The following is a 15853-nucleotide window of genomic DNA, read 5'->3' as shown; positions in this document are numbered from 1 at the left end:
TCCACCAAGTTGATGAAGAGACTATTGTGCAAGTAATTACTTCAAAGATTTTACTTAATGAAATAATATCTTAAATTCATACTGTTCTCAATCAAAACACTTTTCAGATGTTAGGATTTGTCAAGTCCAAATTCACCAGATGTCACCAAGTTTCCCAAATCATCTTTGTTTCTTGTTAGAGCTTCTGAAAAATTACAAAGCCATTCTATCACTATTGTTTTCACTTCCAACTTTGATAAGAAAAAAAATTCAGGTATGATCGAGATGACCATTCTAGCACTATTGTTTTCACTTCTGGAGTAATGTAGCGAAGCCTCTGGAATATATGCCCATGCTAAGAAAATAATTGCCCCCAGCAATAGAGTTGTATGAGATTCAATAGTAATAGAGTTGTATGAGATTCCAGGAAAAAATAAAACAACCAATAGGTTGGCATTATAAAACAACAGAACAAGACTTTTGATAGAGAAAAAAACAATGCAGTGACTGCAGTCTTTGTAGTAAGATTAGATGTCCTTTTTATATATATAGAAAAGAACAATGCAGCTGTCACAATGTGTTTCTTGTAATAAATATATATAAAAGAACCTGTTTAAAGTATTGTGTGTGTAGAAGTAAGAACCTATTTTGCATTTTGATTGTGAATAGTCAACCTTTCTTTTGCTCACATGTTGTGTGTGTGTAGAAGTCAGAACCTGTTTTGCATTTTGATTATTAATAGTCAACCTTGTAACTTGCTCAAATGTTGTCTATGTTGAAGTCAAAACCTGTTTAAACAAAATAGTTAATTGAATGGTTATTTCTTTAGTCATTTTGGCTTACTGTTTTAACTATCTTCCAAATTTACTTGCTGACTGTTGACTTTATTACTTGATGACTATTTTATGAAGGATGTATTCACACTTATTGGGGAACCCTTTTTCACCACACTATTGCAAAGTGGTGGAGAAGGTATTATTAACCCCCTCATGGCTCGTGTCTTGCACGATAATGTTGATCCTGAGGTTGAAGTGACACAACTCGATGGGCAAGTAAGGGCACGAACTAAACTATCCCAACGGGTGTGTCCTTCACTGTGGAGGAAGACAACCTCCTTGTATCAGGGTGGCTCAATATTAGTATAGACACTATTAAGAGGACAGATCGAAAGTCCACTTAATTGTAGATAAGAATCCATGATTATTTCAATACTTATAAAAAACCTAATTGGCCTGAACGTTCTGTGGGGTCGTTGACTAATCGATAGTCAACTATCCAAAAAGCCACAAACAAGTTTTGTGGTTTCTTGGCCCAAGTTGAATCAATGCATCCAAGCGGTACCAATGAACAAGACAATGTATGTTTTTAATTATCATAAATTTGGATTGTAATATGTACTAATATTTTTATGATTGGTGTTTAGATTGACAAGGCAAAGACATTGTACCGATCAACACAAAAAAATAACTATAATTTGGATCATTGTTGGAACTTATTGAAGCACCAACTAAAGTGCCAAGTGCATATGGATAATTTGCCAACAAAGAGAAAGACTACTTGCTCTACTATTCCAGTTGCCAATGCCATAGATGTCGAGGAAAATGAGAGCATGTCTACCAATTTAGAGAGGCCACTAGGCAAGAAATCTGAAAAAGAAAGGGGAAGAAAGAGGAAATGCGAAGAATCTTGTAATAGTCAATTTGATGAAAAGTTAAGTAACATGGAAAATGATAGGAGGATAATGATGATTGAGCGACGGGAGACAACAATGAAGGCTGATAGGGACAGGGCTGAGATAGTCTCACTTAAGAAGAAGATGGAGATGAAAATCATGATGTTCAATGTTGATAACATGAATGTAGTGCATCAAGAATACTTCAAGTCAATTCAAATTGAAATCCTAGATAAACATAGGAATGAATTGAATAAAATGGAATAGCTGGAGGAGGGAGAAGTGCACTGAAGAGTTGCTATTTTGCACACCTGGTAATACCATGGTATTTTGTTGCTGTTTTTTGTTAATAAACTGAAGAGTTTCTATTCATGATGTTGAATGTTGATAACATATTTGGTAGTTGCTTTTTTTGTTAATAAACTGAAGAGTTGATGGTTTTGCACACCCGAAAACAATTATTAGTTGCAGTTTTTGGTAAAAAAAAAATACAGATTAATATTGCTCCGTCTGTCTATTTTGCAGTTGGTACTGATTTATGAAATGGAAGACTATTTTTTGGATGGAAGACTACTTTTTGGAACTTCATGACAAATTGGAACCCACTGATTGATTTTTTGGATGTATATTGATCACTTGTAACTGCTGTTATGTGTAATCTAGGGGTTTATTTTTGAACTGTTGTATATGGTAACTAAGTGTAAATTTATGTATTTCCTCTAGGTGTTTATGTAAAAGTTTTTTGTAATTAAGATGGTGTTGGAATATTTGATTTCCACTAGGTGTTTATGTAGGCGTTTTGTAATTAAGATGATGGAGGAAGTGTAGATTTCCTCTAGGTGATTATGTATATGTTTTGTAATTAAGATGGCTAAGAATGCAGTGCAGATTTCCTAATTCTGTTTATGTAGATATTTTGTAATTAAGATGATGTTGGAAGTATAGATTTTCTTTAGGTGTTTATGTATGTGTTTTGTTATTAAGGTGTTTTCTTCATATCGATTTATGTAAGTGCAGTTTTTTTTTTTTTTTTTTTTGCATGACTTCTCATATGTTGTTAGATATTTGGTTAAGATATTTAGTAAAAAAATTAGTTGATAGAATTTTGTTAGGATTAAATGAGCTTTGAAAATGTGTTTTTTTTTTAATATTAATTTAATTATAATATAATATTGCTTAATATTAAATTGGTAGAATTATAAAATGTGATAAAAATATTTTTTTAAAAAAATATTAATTTAATAATATTTTATTATTATATATAAAATGAATGGCTAATCCAATATGGGGATTGAATTTAGATAAAATAGGCAAATGTATTTTCAAGTTAATATTAGCTAAATTTAAAGATGTATTTGGCCAAACCAATACTAATGATCTACCGTTGTGAAGGTGTGTGCTGGCTTGGTCCTCAACGGTGACTATCAATGGCTTATGGATCAATACTCACTAAAAATAGAGGGTTAAGAAAGAGAAAGTGAAAATAAAAATATGGGGGTGGGGGGAACATTGCATAAAGGGAAAAATAAATTAAGTGAATTGATCAATCATATTAATTTATAAATTTATTTTTATATAAATTGTAACGTTTTTACTATACGACTCGAGTCTTATCCAGTTTGTTCGTTGCTTTTTAAGTAATCATGTGTTTATCTAAAATCTCAATGTCAAAATTATATTTAATGAGAAATTTTATATAAAAATCTTATATTATACGATTTTATTTAATTATGTAATTTAATTATATTTTAATATTTAAATATTTGTGAATTTAATTATAATTTATGATAATTTAATATTTAAATATTTGTGAATTTAATTATAATTTATAATAATAAATTACATATTAATTAAATAAAAATTTGTAGTGTAAAAACAAACTTGTACGTTTCTCATGCTCAATTATGCAGCAAGAAAGATGCTGGGGTGCCACGTGCCGCTTCACACGTGACACTTCTTGGGTTAGAGATGCGGCGGCAGGACGAAAAGTGAAATTACCGAAAAATCGCACTGATGCAGTATGGGTGCTGTACAAACGACACGATGGAAGATTAGGGAATCACAAGGAGACAGCTGTGACCTTGTCTACTTCTCTCTGACAAAAGTTACGAGGCCTAAAATAATCTCTATATGTACTCGAGTTGAAAATTTTCTCGATAAATTTTGTAGATTAATTAAGTTATAAAAAATGAAACTATTTAAATTCAGGAAAATAGAAGTTAAAATAGTGATTTAAAAAAAAAACCATTGGGATTTATTATTCTAAATTAAATTATCTGATCAACTTTTTAAAAATAATTAATAAATTGAAAATATATAAAAAAACTAAAGAATTTTTTTTTGAAAGCCATTGGGTTCAACAAAATTATGAATATTAATAAAAATATATATTTATGAAATAGTCAATACCTTATAGATAGGTCCCTTTACCTCTATGTATTTTATAATAATCAGTTTTAATTTTATATAGAAGAGCTTGTAATAAAACAACTCATATTTTTACTCGGAAACTTTTATATCTTCATAAGAATCTTATAGATGTGGAAGAAATTCTATTTTATATTTAAATGATTGTATCTCGTGAAAAGTTGTAAGGCTAGCTTGTTCAACAATAAAATTATTCTTTATTTTTAAAAAAATTATATATAGATTGCAAAATAGTTATATGTTTATATTTTTTAAGTTATTATTTTTAAAAAATAAATATTTTTGTAAAATATTTTGAAAGCTATATCAAATTTATATATATTGTATATATCTTATTATTAATAAGTGCCAATAGCTTAAGGTATAGTTTTTTCGTCTAATATTTTCATTTCCAATTTTACCCTTACTTTTATTCCAAAATTTCGATTGGTTTGCTTATATTTTTCTTTTGCTGACAAATGTTTTGATCTTTTTATTTCCACCTCCGTGTTCCAATGTCTTCGTCACATCTATGAACTTATCACTTCTTCTTTGTTCTTGTTGCCTATCCGACATTCACACTCATTTCTCACAAACCTCTCTCTCTCTCTCTCTCTCTCTCTCTCTCTCTCTCTCTCTCTCTCTCTCTCTCTCTCTCTCTCTCTCTCTCTCTCTCTTCACTTATTCCTCTTCACCGCCACACCCTCGCCTCTAGCAAAGCAAAACAGAGACACCACCGCCTCCGTCAGTGAAGCACGGTCTCTCGCGTCGGATCTCTGACCCGTGGTTTGATCATCCATCCTCCTTTCCAACCTCAACCCCGCATGCCTCCGGTCTCAGCCCGACGAAGACGAAGATGGAGACAAAGGCAGAGAAATACCATCCTCCATCTGAATGAGAAATAGAGGTCGGTGAAGAAGAATACCGATGGATCTTCCCAAAGCTAAGTTTTTTTTCAAAAATTTTTTTCCAAACGACGAATGTTTGAATGATTACTTTACTGAACCATCAAAATCGGAAGATTTTGTTCAATGTTTTTGGGTTTTTTTTTTTTTTTTGGTGTGATGGACATCCGTATGATTTTGATTCCTTCTGTTGAGGTTATTTTCTGTGAGAAAATGATCTATCGGATCATATGCATATAAGCATATGTGGCTTTTATTCTGTTGATCTCTCTCTGCACTTTTTTAATTTATGTATTATTTTCTTTATGGATTTGATGATATGTTCTGTGATTTTTGTTTGCAGGGGAAGGAGAATATTACTCCGATTGGCTCAAAGATCACAATAATTTCAACTTCGTGCCTTGTTTTTTATGTATTTGTTTATCATAACCAATGTTTCATTTGTTTGCTTAGGAAAGCCTAATGGGTTTTTTATTACTCTGCTTGATTGAAGTGTTTGGTAGAGTTAAAAATTTCCTGAAATGTTTAATTTTAAATTGCTCTCACTGCCTTGTATCAGGATCACATGCGACAAGCTGGCGATGATTATAGTCATAGAAGTGCACCATGACGATAGCCTCGGATCGCTTTTATATATATGTGAATTTCTTCATCTCTATGAAATTTTTAATAACTCTTTAAAACTTTTTTCCAATGAAGAAAGATATATATGATAGTATTTGGTTTGGACGGAAAGTGGGCAAGTTGAGTGGAGTAGGTTGATCCATGATTAGAGCAGAGTCACGATCAAGTCGACATCTAACCTAACATTGGTGGAGCCCCATACAGAAACAATTCATCTGAACTTGGTGCAAAAATCAATGTTTGTGTATTTCCATAGGACAAGACCTTCATAAAATTATTAAAAGAATTTTAAGCGGTGGACTTCAGACGGTAAAATAGTATTTCTCTTATATATGCATGCTTCTTTTGATTTTGTTTGTTTGGCATCTAGCCAACTGCCAACACCATTGATCTATATAATATTCTAATATAATATTTCTTGTCATCATGGTGCAAATATATCCTCATCTTTTTGAAGAATAAAATGGAGGAGGAGTTATATTATCTTGGACCGAAAACATTTTTTTTTTCTTTTTTAGTTTTGAGAGAAGCCAAATTAAAGCATGCAACCAAGACCTTACAAAATGGATACATAGAATTAATTACAAAATATTCAACTTGATCTATCTTTGATTTCCTCTATCTATAGATATATATACATGATACATATAATTATACTTTGGGGGACAGAGGAATTGCTACATACGGACCCTCAAAACCAATAATTGGAAGATACGAGAGAGCTCTTGTACGGTTATACCAATCATCAAACTTTAAGATGATCTCAGGTGCCCAATATTAAGGCTATTTAATTTTGAAAACAATGAATACTGTTTACTTGGAAGATAAGGCAGAACTATTTATAGAGAGAGAGAGGCTTTGCCAGCTGGTTCAAAGGACAGAGACATTAGGAAACATATATGTTAAGTTATTGATCACTAGATTGTGACCTTTAACAGCTTGTACAGTCGAAGATTTTAAAAAACTTCAAATGCATGGGGTCATGCATCCATATCTATATGATCTACTTCAATTAATGTGATTACTGTACTTTCACCCTTTGATTTAATTAGTTGGCATTTCTCTTCTACTTTTACTTTATTCAATATTTTGCTTGTTTTGAAAACACACATAATATCTGACCTCTTTTCTGAATGTGCACACCAAACTCGAAAAAGTAGGGTTTGTTTAGATATCAAGATTGAAAAAGACAAATGAAATAGTCGTGCCTTTATTACTTAGTTTAATAAATAACTCAAAATGATCATTTTGGATATATAGTATGTCAACTTTCTTTTCTATATACACATATTAAAATAGCTTGAATATCAAACTCCCAACAAATAATATTAAATTATTCAGGAAACTAACATTTATTGACTGTCTTGTAACAACTCCCAGAAACGGGTCACACTAAAACAAAAGAAATAGAATTTTAAAACATTTTAATTTTTTTTTTTACATTTTAGATTCTCAACAAAATTTTATTTATAACTGATATATTAAGCAAAAACATTTAAATGAACTGTGTATTAATATCTAGATAACAAAAAACTTTTATAAACATTATTATTAAATTTTAAGTCATTATTAATGTATAAATTAAAAAAAAAATTTACGACATTCTAAATTTTATTTATTTATGTTTTTAATTCTTAATATAATTTTATACAAAATTCATATATGAATTGAAACAATTTAAATGAAGTATATGCTAATAGTTAAATAATGAAATTTTTTTATAAACATTATCATTAAATTTACAGAAAGGACGTGCATTGATGAACTTAAGCCGATCACCCTCAATCCACTTCTAAATGTTTATCCACACCTCCATGTAAAAATTATCATTTTAGAAAAAGTGTGTAGGAAAACAAAAAGGGATGGGGCCTGGGGATTATATTAATATTTAATTATAACGATTTGAAAATGCATTATTAGTATAATGGTTTAGGTGGTTCACTTTGACGTAATGGCGATTTAGGTGATTTGAATTTTAGAGCCTTGGAATCAATGACTTTTAATATTCAAATATTATTCCAAAAGGAGGCCAGGCCAGCAACCTTTGGCGGTACTGGCCTGTGGTAATGGACAATTGACAAAGATGTGTCAAAAAAACCTACATATATAATATGCTGCTTGATGAAAATTATTCTAATGATAAACAAAAAAAATGATATAAATAATTTTACTATTTATAAGTAAGAAGTAATAAAGAATGAAAAGAACTAATTTGGTAATCTAATATAATTAATGGCATATAGTTTAGAGATGTACTTTTGAATGACCCCTAACCCACCTAATCACAATTCACACAGGTCAGTAGAAGAGGGACATGGGGCTCCACTCTCCTTTGACAAAGTAAAAAGACTGTTCAATAGGCTTTGATAAATCCCTTTCTTAACAGAAATGCTTAGGTTCTTTTTTTCCAAAACGTGAGTATTGGTTTGGTCCTCAACCACTCCCCTCGCTCTCATAAAATAGAGACAACTAAAATAGTGGTCTACTGTTGGACCAAAAAGTGACCCATTTGGGTGTCTGTATTGTGACATTATGCATAACTACTATCTGGATTGCTTTCTATATATATATAACTATAACTATTACAACTACCATTGTAAAAAACTAAACAAAATATCCATTTCGTTGTTGACTTGTTGTGGCATAAGCCATCTATTTCCCACCAGCGGTTGTCATGGGGAGGAAAATCGTGGCTAAATAACATATTTCTTGTAGTGTTTGTGCTAATCTACATTCGATAATTTTGGGCGTTTGTAACGATGGAGCCCATAAATAATTGAATTATATAATGATCGACAGCTTTGAATTCAAATTTACAAATTCTCAACACGAAATTAATACAATTCAAAATGAAAATTAGCGGATAAACGTCAAGGATCCTTATTAATGGTGAATAAAACTATTCTATTTCTTGGCGGTACAGGTGGAATCGGATAAGAACAATGGAGAAGTCATCGTTTGAATAGTTGAAAACCCATTACGTGAATTTTTTAAAACTTTCATGATGCTCATCTAATCTCTATCGAATAAAAAAGTTTACAGGGAAAGTTGGTGCTAAGTCCCTTTCTCGAAAGCTCCCTCCTACCGACACATCTAAGAGCTCTCGCTCAGATTTGGTTTTGAGGAGACAAAGACCTATGTTCATTCAAAGAACAAAACAACAGTTAGTTCTTGATTATCAACTTACTATGGTTCAAATCTTTTTCTTCTAATATAATCAGATCCTAATAAAAACCATGAAAAATTAGTACCTGATTTGATCTTTGGAACCGAATCGTTTGTTGCAGGATTGCTTTTGGATTCAATGCACGACACCCCACCTGCACCATAAATTAAAAAGAATTAAATACGTAAGCAGTCGAAATAAAGAGATAAAATGATCGACATACTAACTTTATTCAATAATTAAATAAACTCTTCCATCTTATGTACACGTGTTATTGATTCCGGTACATGATTTGGCATATTCTCCCTCTCTTACATCTTCCCTGCCAACGTGCATGTATCATTCGACACATAGAGGTGCTGATAATTATTAGATGTGTCAACAACTTGAAGGAGCTTTCAAAGCATTTTCACGTGCTGGCTTAATTTACGAACCAAATTCAAAACGGTAGCTGGATTATCTTCTAAGTTCTCAAAGCATTCGCATTAGATTGACTATTTTAATTTTTAAAATTTGAAAAATATGTAATTTTTTATTTTTTAGCTAATCACTTAACTCTTAAAATTTATATTAAATTAACCATCACATTCTCTATAATAATAAAATATTATTATTTTTTAATTTTTAATTTTTTTTTCTAATGTTCAATAACTTGCGATAATCATATTTATTTTCATATTCATAATCTAATAATCTATAATATAATAATTTTATATGTATATAGATGACAAAATCTCATATATAAATAAAAATTCCATATGTATAATCTATAATAATCACATATCTATAATATAATAATCTCAAAATATAACAAAATAATTTATTATTTTGTCTTACTAAATATCTTGTTGAACTTAAACAGTAGGGTTTTAACTTTTTTTTCACAACAAAAATGCACATGCATGCCGGACCCTACCGAAATACTATTGAGAGCGATATGAGAGACTTCATTAGAAAAGAAAGGCTCCCTCATAATATTATCTATTGTTAATTACATAGTGCAAAGTGGGGCTAATCGACATCACCTCTATCCATGAGCAAACATTTTCTTAGATGCCTCACCATGCCAAAAAGTCAATAGAAAGACTCAAAAGTCTCCACAATATTTCACAAGGACGTGGATATGCGTGTGCAATTGTGCATGGAATATGTTGCATGGGTTGGAATAATGATACGTTATTCTCGCACGTTTTTGGAGCCTATGAAAAAAAAAGGGGGCCGACGCCGGGGCCGGCGACCAGGCAATAATTTAGAGAATAATTATTTATTAATATCGGTGGGTCTCGCTTGTTTGCACTGAATTCCAATTTTACATTTTGTGATTCCGAAATTAATTAATTAACTAATAAAAAAAAACCCAATTAAAATATAAAATACTGAAGTAGTATTTTTGGCTTTGTCTGTGTCAAACGTATTGAATTTATCAAATCTAAGGCTTAATTATTATTATTTTAAAAAAAAGTAAATAACTAAAAAAAAAAATACTGAACCAACGCCACAAAAAACCATAAGACTTTTCATATGCCCCAGGCCATCTTATTTAAGTGATCACATGTTTTGCTCCGGCCACGAGCTTTGTTTTTTTTTTTTTTTTCTGAGGGAAATATACTACTATTAAAAAACTAAAAAAAATACAGTTAAGTACTATTATATTTGTTAGTTTTAAAAAATAAAGATAGACAATTTCAGAAAATATAATAAACGGGTAGCATAATGTATTAAATATGATGTTATATCATGTTCATAGTGTTGCGAGTAGAGCAGTTAATCTAACAATGTAACGGGTCGAAGACAGACTTAGTTGAGCATCCAAACAAGTCGTAATTCACAAAACAAAAAAAAAACCGAAAACCATTTTAAGGACGGCTGGTTTTCATTTGGTGGGACAGAATCCACTTCTCAGCACAAAAATATTGCATGTGGGTTTCTCTTGTGTGTATTGTCACGTACACAAACCTCCCACATTCCTCTAACGAAATAAAAGTAGGAAAAATATAGTTGTAAGCACAATTGTGTACTGATCTGTACACCAATGTGATATGATTGATCAAAAAGTAGATTTTATTGAAAACAATGTTAATTTAAATTTGAAGTATGAATGAATCAGTATTGGTACACAGATTAGTACGCAACTGTGCTTGCATATAACAAAACTCATAAAAGTATTCCCCATTGAGCCACCCCGACTTCTATCATTTCGCTCCTCACCTTCTCTTTCCTCTCACTTCTTTTCTCTACTTTTTTTGCCCTATCTCATAGGGTTTTCATGTCCTGGTAGTTTTGTTACTCTCATGAACTCCTGGCCTAAAGCTCTGTACAAAGAGATTTTGGCCGTTGTCTTCTTTGGGTTTCTCTTTTTTGTTTTCTTTGGAGGGTTTTCTGGTGGAAAACGGTGCGGATTCGACCTCCTAGGTTTTTTCAGCCGTACCCATGTCTGAGATCTTCGATTTCAGTGGTAAGCTCTCGATTGCCTCAGAAAAACATAAGCGATATACTTTAAATATTCTTCTAAATGACATAGTTAGTAGAGAATTCATCAAAATTAAACCGTTAACCTCTGTCTCTCTCTCTGTTTTTTTCAACAAAAACGGTGACCCTTTGTTTTAGACCAGACAACTCTGATCTGTAGAATTTTTACAGGTCTTCTATAGCTGTCAGGCGCCGCAACTATGATACTACGTTGCTCTTCTGTAGTTGTCAGGCGCCGCAGCTATGATACTACGTTGCTCTTCTGTAGTTGTCAGGCGCCGCATAACTATGACACTACTTTGCTCTTCTGTAGATGTCAGGCACCGCAGCTATGATACTACATTGCTCTTGTCTGTTGTAGAGAAATACTTCACAAGAGATGAGTCGTCATAATTTTCTCTATAAAAGAATTATTAGTTCATCTTCTTTCGCATCTCATCTTTTTCACTTTTCTGAAATTAGTCTGCATTCTTACTCTGCAATCTCTTTCTGCTTTCTCACTTTGCAATGGCTCAGCAATCTTCTCATTACCACTACATGAGGTATTCTGCACCTCGTTCACCAGTTGTTTCTGCTTCTTCCGTAGGTGCTATTATGCAATCTAATAATGATCTGACTAATAAGTCAGATAATGAACTTATCTACGAGCTTGTGAGTCTCGGTACCCGATACTCATCAGCCATTGTCGCATATTCTTAGCGACTACAATCCAGGACTGGTGGGGTTGACAAACTCCACGAGAATATTGCTATCCTTCAGCGGCTTCTTATGGAGTCCAACATGAAGATGGAAGCACTAAAGCGAGATAACAGAGATTTAAAATCTTTGCTTAAATCTTCTTTTCGAGTGGCTACTCCTTTAGATAAGAAAGGCATGCAGATTTTTGAAGAGCAAGAGCGTTTAAAGATTGAGGCGAAAAGCCTCAAATTTCTGTAATTTTGCTTCGACATAATAAAATAATACTTCACAAATATTCATATTTGTATTTCTATCTTCTGTTAGATCTTCTATGTGTTCCATTTTATTTTTCCTTTAATAATGCACAATTTCTTACAAAACCGTAATATGAATCTGAAATACTAATTGTATTTAAGAGATGGTATTTTAGATCTAATAATTTTATTCATCTCCTCCATGAATGTTCTCTAAATCCCAATTGAAACTTGTCATTTTACAAATTTTTTAGTTACAATTCACTTGTAAAATCTTTGCTTGTTATTTGGAAAAATTCCAGTGGATCAAGATATCAACAATCATGACAGTGTTGCTGCTCTCCTGTTAAACATGTTGATTCACATGAATAACCTCAGTTGCTTCAGTATACTGAATGAGATGTACTTATTTCTTTTGTTCTTTATTTTAGGACATTTTGAACTTTTGCCATTTATTGTAGTAATAACATAATTAAAGATGAACTGATGACTACTGCATAATATGCATGGAATTCTACCTGCAGTGTACTAAAATGAAGTAATTTGCTATGTTATATGTAATCAACACATTTCCTAATCAATTTGTGCTATTATCTGCTTCTATAAATTATTGATATGCTTTAGTGTTCCCAGAAGAGCAAAAGCACATAGTGAAACAGCTTCTGAATTTCAGGTCAGTGATGGAGAATCCCTCATTTCTCATTAACTTCTAACCGACACTTACTTATCAAATGACACCTAGACAGAAAAATAAATCCATAACTCATTTTGTTGTTTATATCTGTGTAGTGTAATATTTTGTTGTTTATATGTTTATTATGAAGAGGAAGAAAATTGTTAAAATATAGATGAAATTCTGTCTATTTATAGCTAAATTGAAAAATTTTTAAATTGTTACACTTAAGAAAAATATCGACTGGGTACACGTGCATCGCACGTGCTGCTTTACTAGTATATATATATATATATAAATCTTGGCATGTTTCTATCAATTTTGATAGAAAAACACTTCTTGTTATTTTAAATTGGGTTTTTATTAATTTTGCACTTAGGCCCTCACTTTTTCAATTGGTTGAGGATAATAATACATCATCAACTTTTTTATAATTTATAAATTACTTTAAATATAATAATAATTTTTTATTATATTTAAACACATTAAATCATTAATAAAATTAAAATAAAATTTAAAATAATATAATTATATTACACAATTGTATACAAATTATTAATAAAAAGTAAGTTTATCATTTTTCATTGGTTAATTCTTTTGGTCCCATATCCTTACCACGTGTTTAGGCTTTGGCATTATCCACGTGTGGAACCATTATTAGCCGAGATGGAATAGAATTAAGATAATAAAAAGATATGGTTATTTCTGTCGGACTCGTGTCAAAAAGGCACAAAACGAGTAGACACGTAGGATGGACGTTAGGTACTTTTGAGTTTTGAGCCACCAAAAAGATAATTCAAGCGTAAGGATAGGTTTTATAATTAAGATGAGATATAAATTTTTTTTAATATTATTATTAATTTTTTTTAATTTTATATAAAATATAATAAATAATTCATTTTTAAAATTTTAAAATATTAATAATATTAAAAAATAATATTTTTTTTATTTAACTTCCATTTAAATTTTAAAATTTTCATTTTATCATTCAAATCTATCATAAGCACTTTCCAACGGGACACGTGTGACGTTATTCTTAGAATTTCTATCACGTCAGTTCTGCAAGTTCAGCAATAAATACCTACACGCGTTCTCTCACCAATAGTAACACGACACGCTACCTATTCAAAGACAGGAATCTATTTCGCTTTTACCGGCCATTTCCCTGCACGCCACGCGTCATACTTGGACACATGTTTATATCCATGCGCGGAGATGCCCTGAAACTCCGGCGATGTCGCAATGAGTCGGGAGCAGCGCCTCAAATCAAATTACCCGCCGAGTCAAGGGTCCGAATCATCTGAGTCCGGCATACTCAACGAAAGCATTCTCGTCCTCCTCTTCAAGACCATCGAATGGGACGTTCAAACTCTCTGCCTGACCTCTTCTGTCAATCGGAAGCTCCGAGCCATAGCAGAGCGTGTGCTCTGGCGCGAGCTCTGCGTGTACCGGGCACCGCGAATGGTGGACACATTGGCCAACGGTACGCCCCACGGTCGGTTCTGCGGCGGGTGGCAGGCCCTCGCGAAGCTAATGTTCTTCTGCTGTGGTTGCGAATCAACGCGGAATTTCAAGGTGAATCAGCCCTCGCCAGGTCACTTCGTGGAGACCACTCGGTTTTCGAAAACCTCGGGACGGAGCTTCTTGACCAAGAAGTGTCGGGGAGACTTGTTGTACGTGAGTGACCCGTGCGAGCATCCCACTACGGGCGAGGAAGATGATCAACTGGGGATTTACAGAGGCGTATTCAAGGGATTCACCAGGTCGACGACGAGGGAGAGCTTGATCGGAAGGCAGGCGGCGCTGGAGGACAGAGTGAGGTGTCCTTATTGTGGGGCTCGCGTGTGGAGCATGACGACGGCTCGGTTGGTGCCCAAGAGCGCAGCAAGGCGGCTAGGCTCGCACGATGGGGGCTTGGAGTATTTCGTGTGTGTGAATGGGCACTTGCATGGAACATGTTGGCTGGTGCCGTTATCGTCCGACGAGGATAAAACCAACAGCGACGATGAAGACAACGGTAGTAAGGGCGGGAATATCGATACTCAGACTGGGATGGAAGGCGATCAGTAACAGATCATCAAGTAATCATGAGTTAACAGGTTCAAAAATGGAGATGAATAAATCCCTTGGTGGATCATGAGGCTGGACATATAATTAATGGTGGACCGCACGTAATGAGGCTAACGTGAAGTTCTGAATTAATGGAGAGTAGGTAGGAATTTTCAGAGAGTGATTGATTTTCTTCTTGCATTAATTGGTCATGAGGTCACGATGCCCTGTTTTGTTTTTGTATAAATTTCATGCTTGATTGATGATAGATGGATGTATAGAAGGAGGTAGGTTTTGTGCATCCTGCATATTGCGTATTGGCTCAATAAGATGCTCCTGCAACCATACGTGCAGTACTTTTAGGATTGAGTTGATTACTTGCAATATTGCATGTAACGTACGTACGTGCACGAGAAAATGATCGATCTCAAGAAGTACTGTCGAGGCAGGCGGTACTAAATTAATTAAATACTATATATATATATATATATATTCTGCTATCCTGGTACTAACAGAAGCTCTAGTTATTAAGCCAATTTTTAATAAAACTGATAGAAAGAAACTGATTTACCGTACTACTTACATATTAAACGTTGTTACTAAAAAAATGGGGAACTCATCCTTATTCTTTGAAAAGACTCCCTCGTTCTGACATTATTTGCTGCTACCATAATTACACCAATGTCTGGTTCAAGTTCATGATGCCGTTTCAAACCCCGGAGATGACACACTCATGTTTTCTTAAAAAAATAAAAAAATAAAAAATTCAAGGCTGTTGTCCCACTTTGGTTCCAGAGTGGTGGCACCAATTTAGCCTTGTTCCTAAAGTATTTCCTAATAAACTTCAAAGGCTATTAACTGTTTTGCTATAGTACATTTACTTTCTCGCAATATTGGAGGTTTTTAATATATTTTGTTTTTGAAGCAGGGTAATATTGGGTAGAAGTAACTGGCTTAGCAAAAGGGTTATAAAGTGTA

At 32.9% G+C, this 15853-nt stretch overlaps 1 protein-coding gene and 1 long non-coding RNA gene across 2 annotated transcripts; both read left to right on the top strand.

Moving 5' to 3' along the window:
- Nucleotides 1–4634: 4634 nt before the first annotated feature.
- Nucleotides 4635–5556, top strand: LOC122319357. The gene is made up of 2 exons (XR_006245064.1): nucleotides 4635–4964; nucleotides 5306–5556. It is a non-coding gene; the product is annotated as an uncharacterized LOC122319357 (long non-coding RNA).
- An 8460-nt stretch (nucleotides 5557–14016) lies between these two features.
- LOC122318243 (EID1-like F-box protein 3) lies at nucleotides 14017–15237 on the top strand. The gene has a single exon (XM_043135449.1). It carries the CDS (start codon nucleotides 14069–14071, stop codon nucleotides 14894–14896), a length of 828 nt encoding a protein of 275 aa, XP_042991383.1. The 5' UTR covers nucleotides 14017–14068; the 3' UTR covers nucleotides 14897–15237.
- Nucleotides 15238–15853: the final 616 nt, after the last annotated feature.

Source organism: Carya illinoinensis, chromosome 8, assembly GCF_018687715.1.
Source record: "Carya illinoinensis cultivar Pawnee chromosome 8, C.illinoinensisPawnee_v1, whole genome shotgun sequence".
NCBI lineage: Eukaryota > Viridiplantae > Streptophyta > Magnoliopsida > Fagales > Juglandaceae > Carya > Carya illinoinensis.
The sequence above is the reverse complement of the archived record's forward strand: the minus strand, read 5'-3'. Positions and strand labels throughout refer to the sequence as shown.

What these genes read in the sequence shown, in the direction of transcription:
- LOC122318243 (XM_043135449.1), top strand. Translation starts at nt 14,069, where the DNA reads ATGAGTCGGGAGCAGCGCCTCAAATCAAATTACCCGCCGAGTCAAGGG.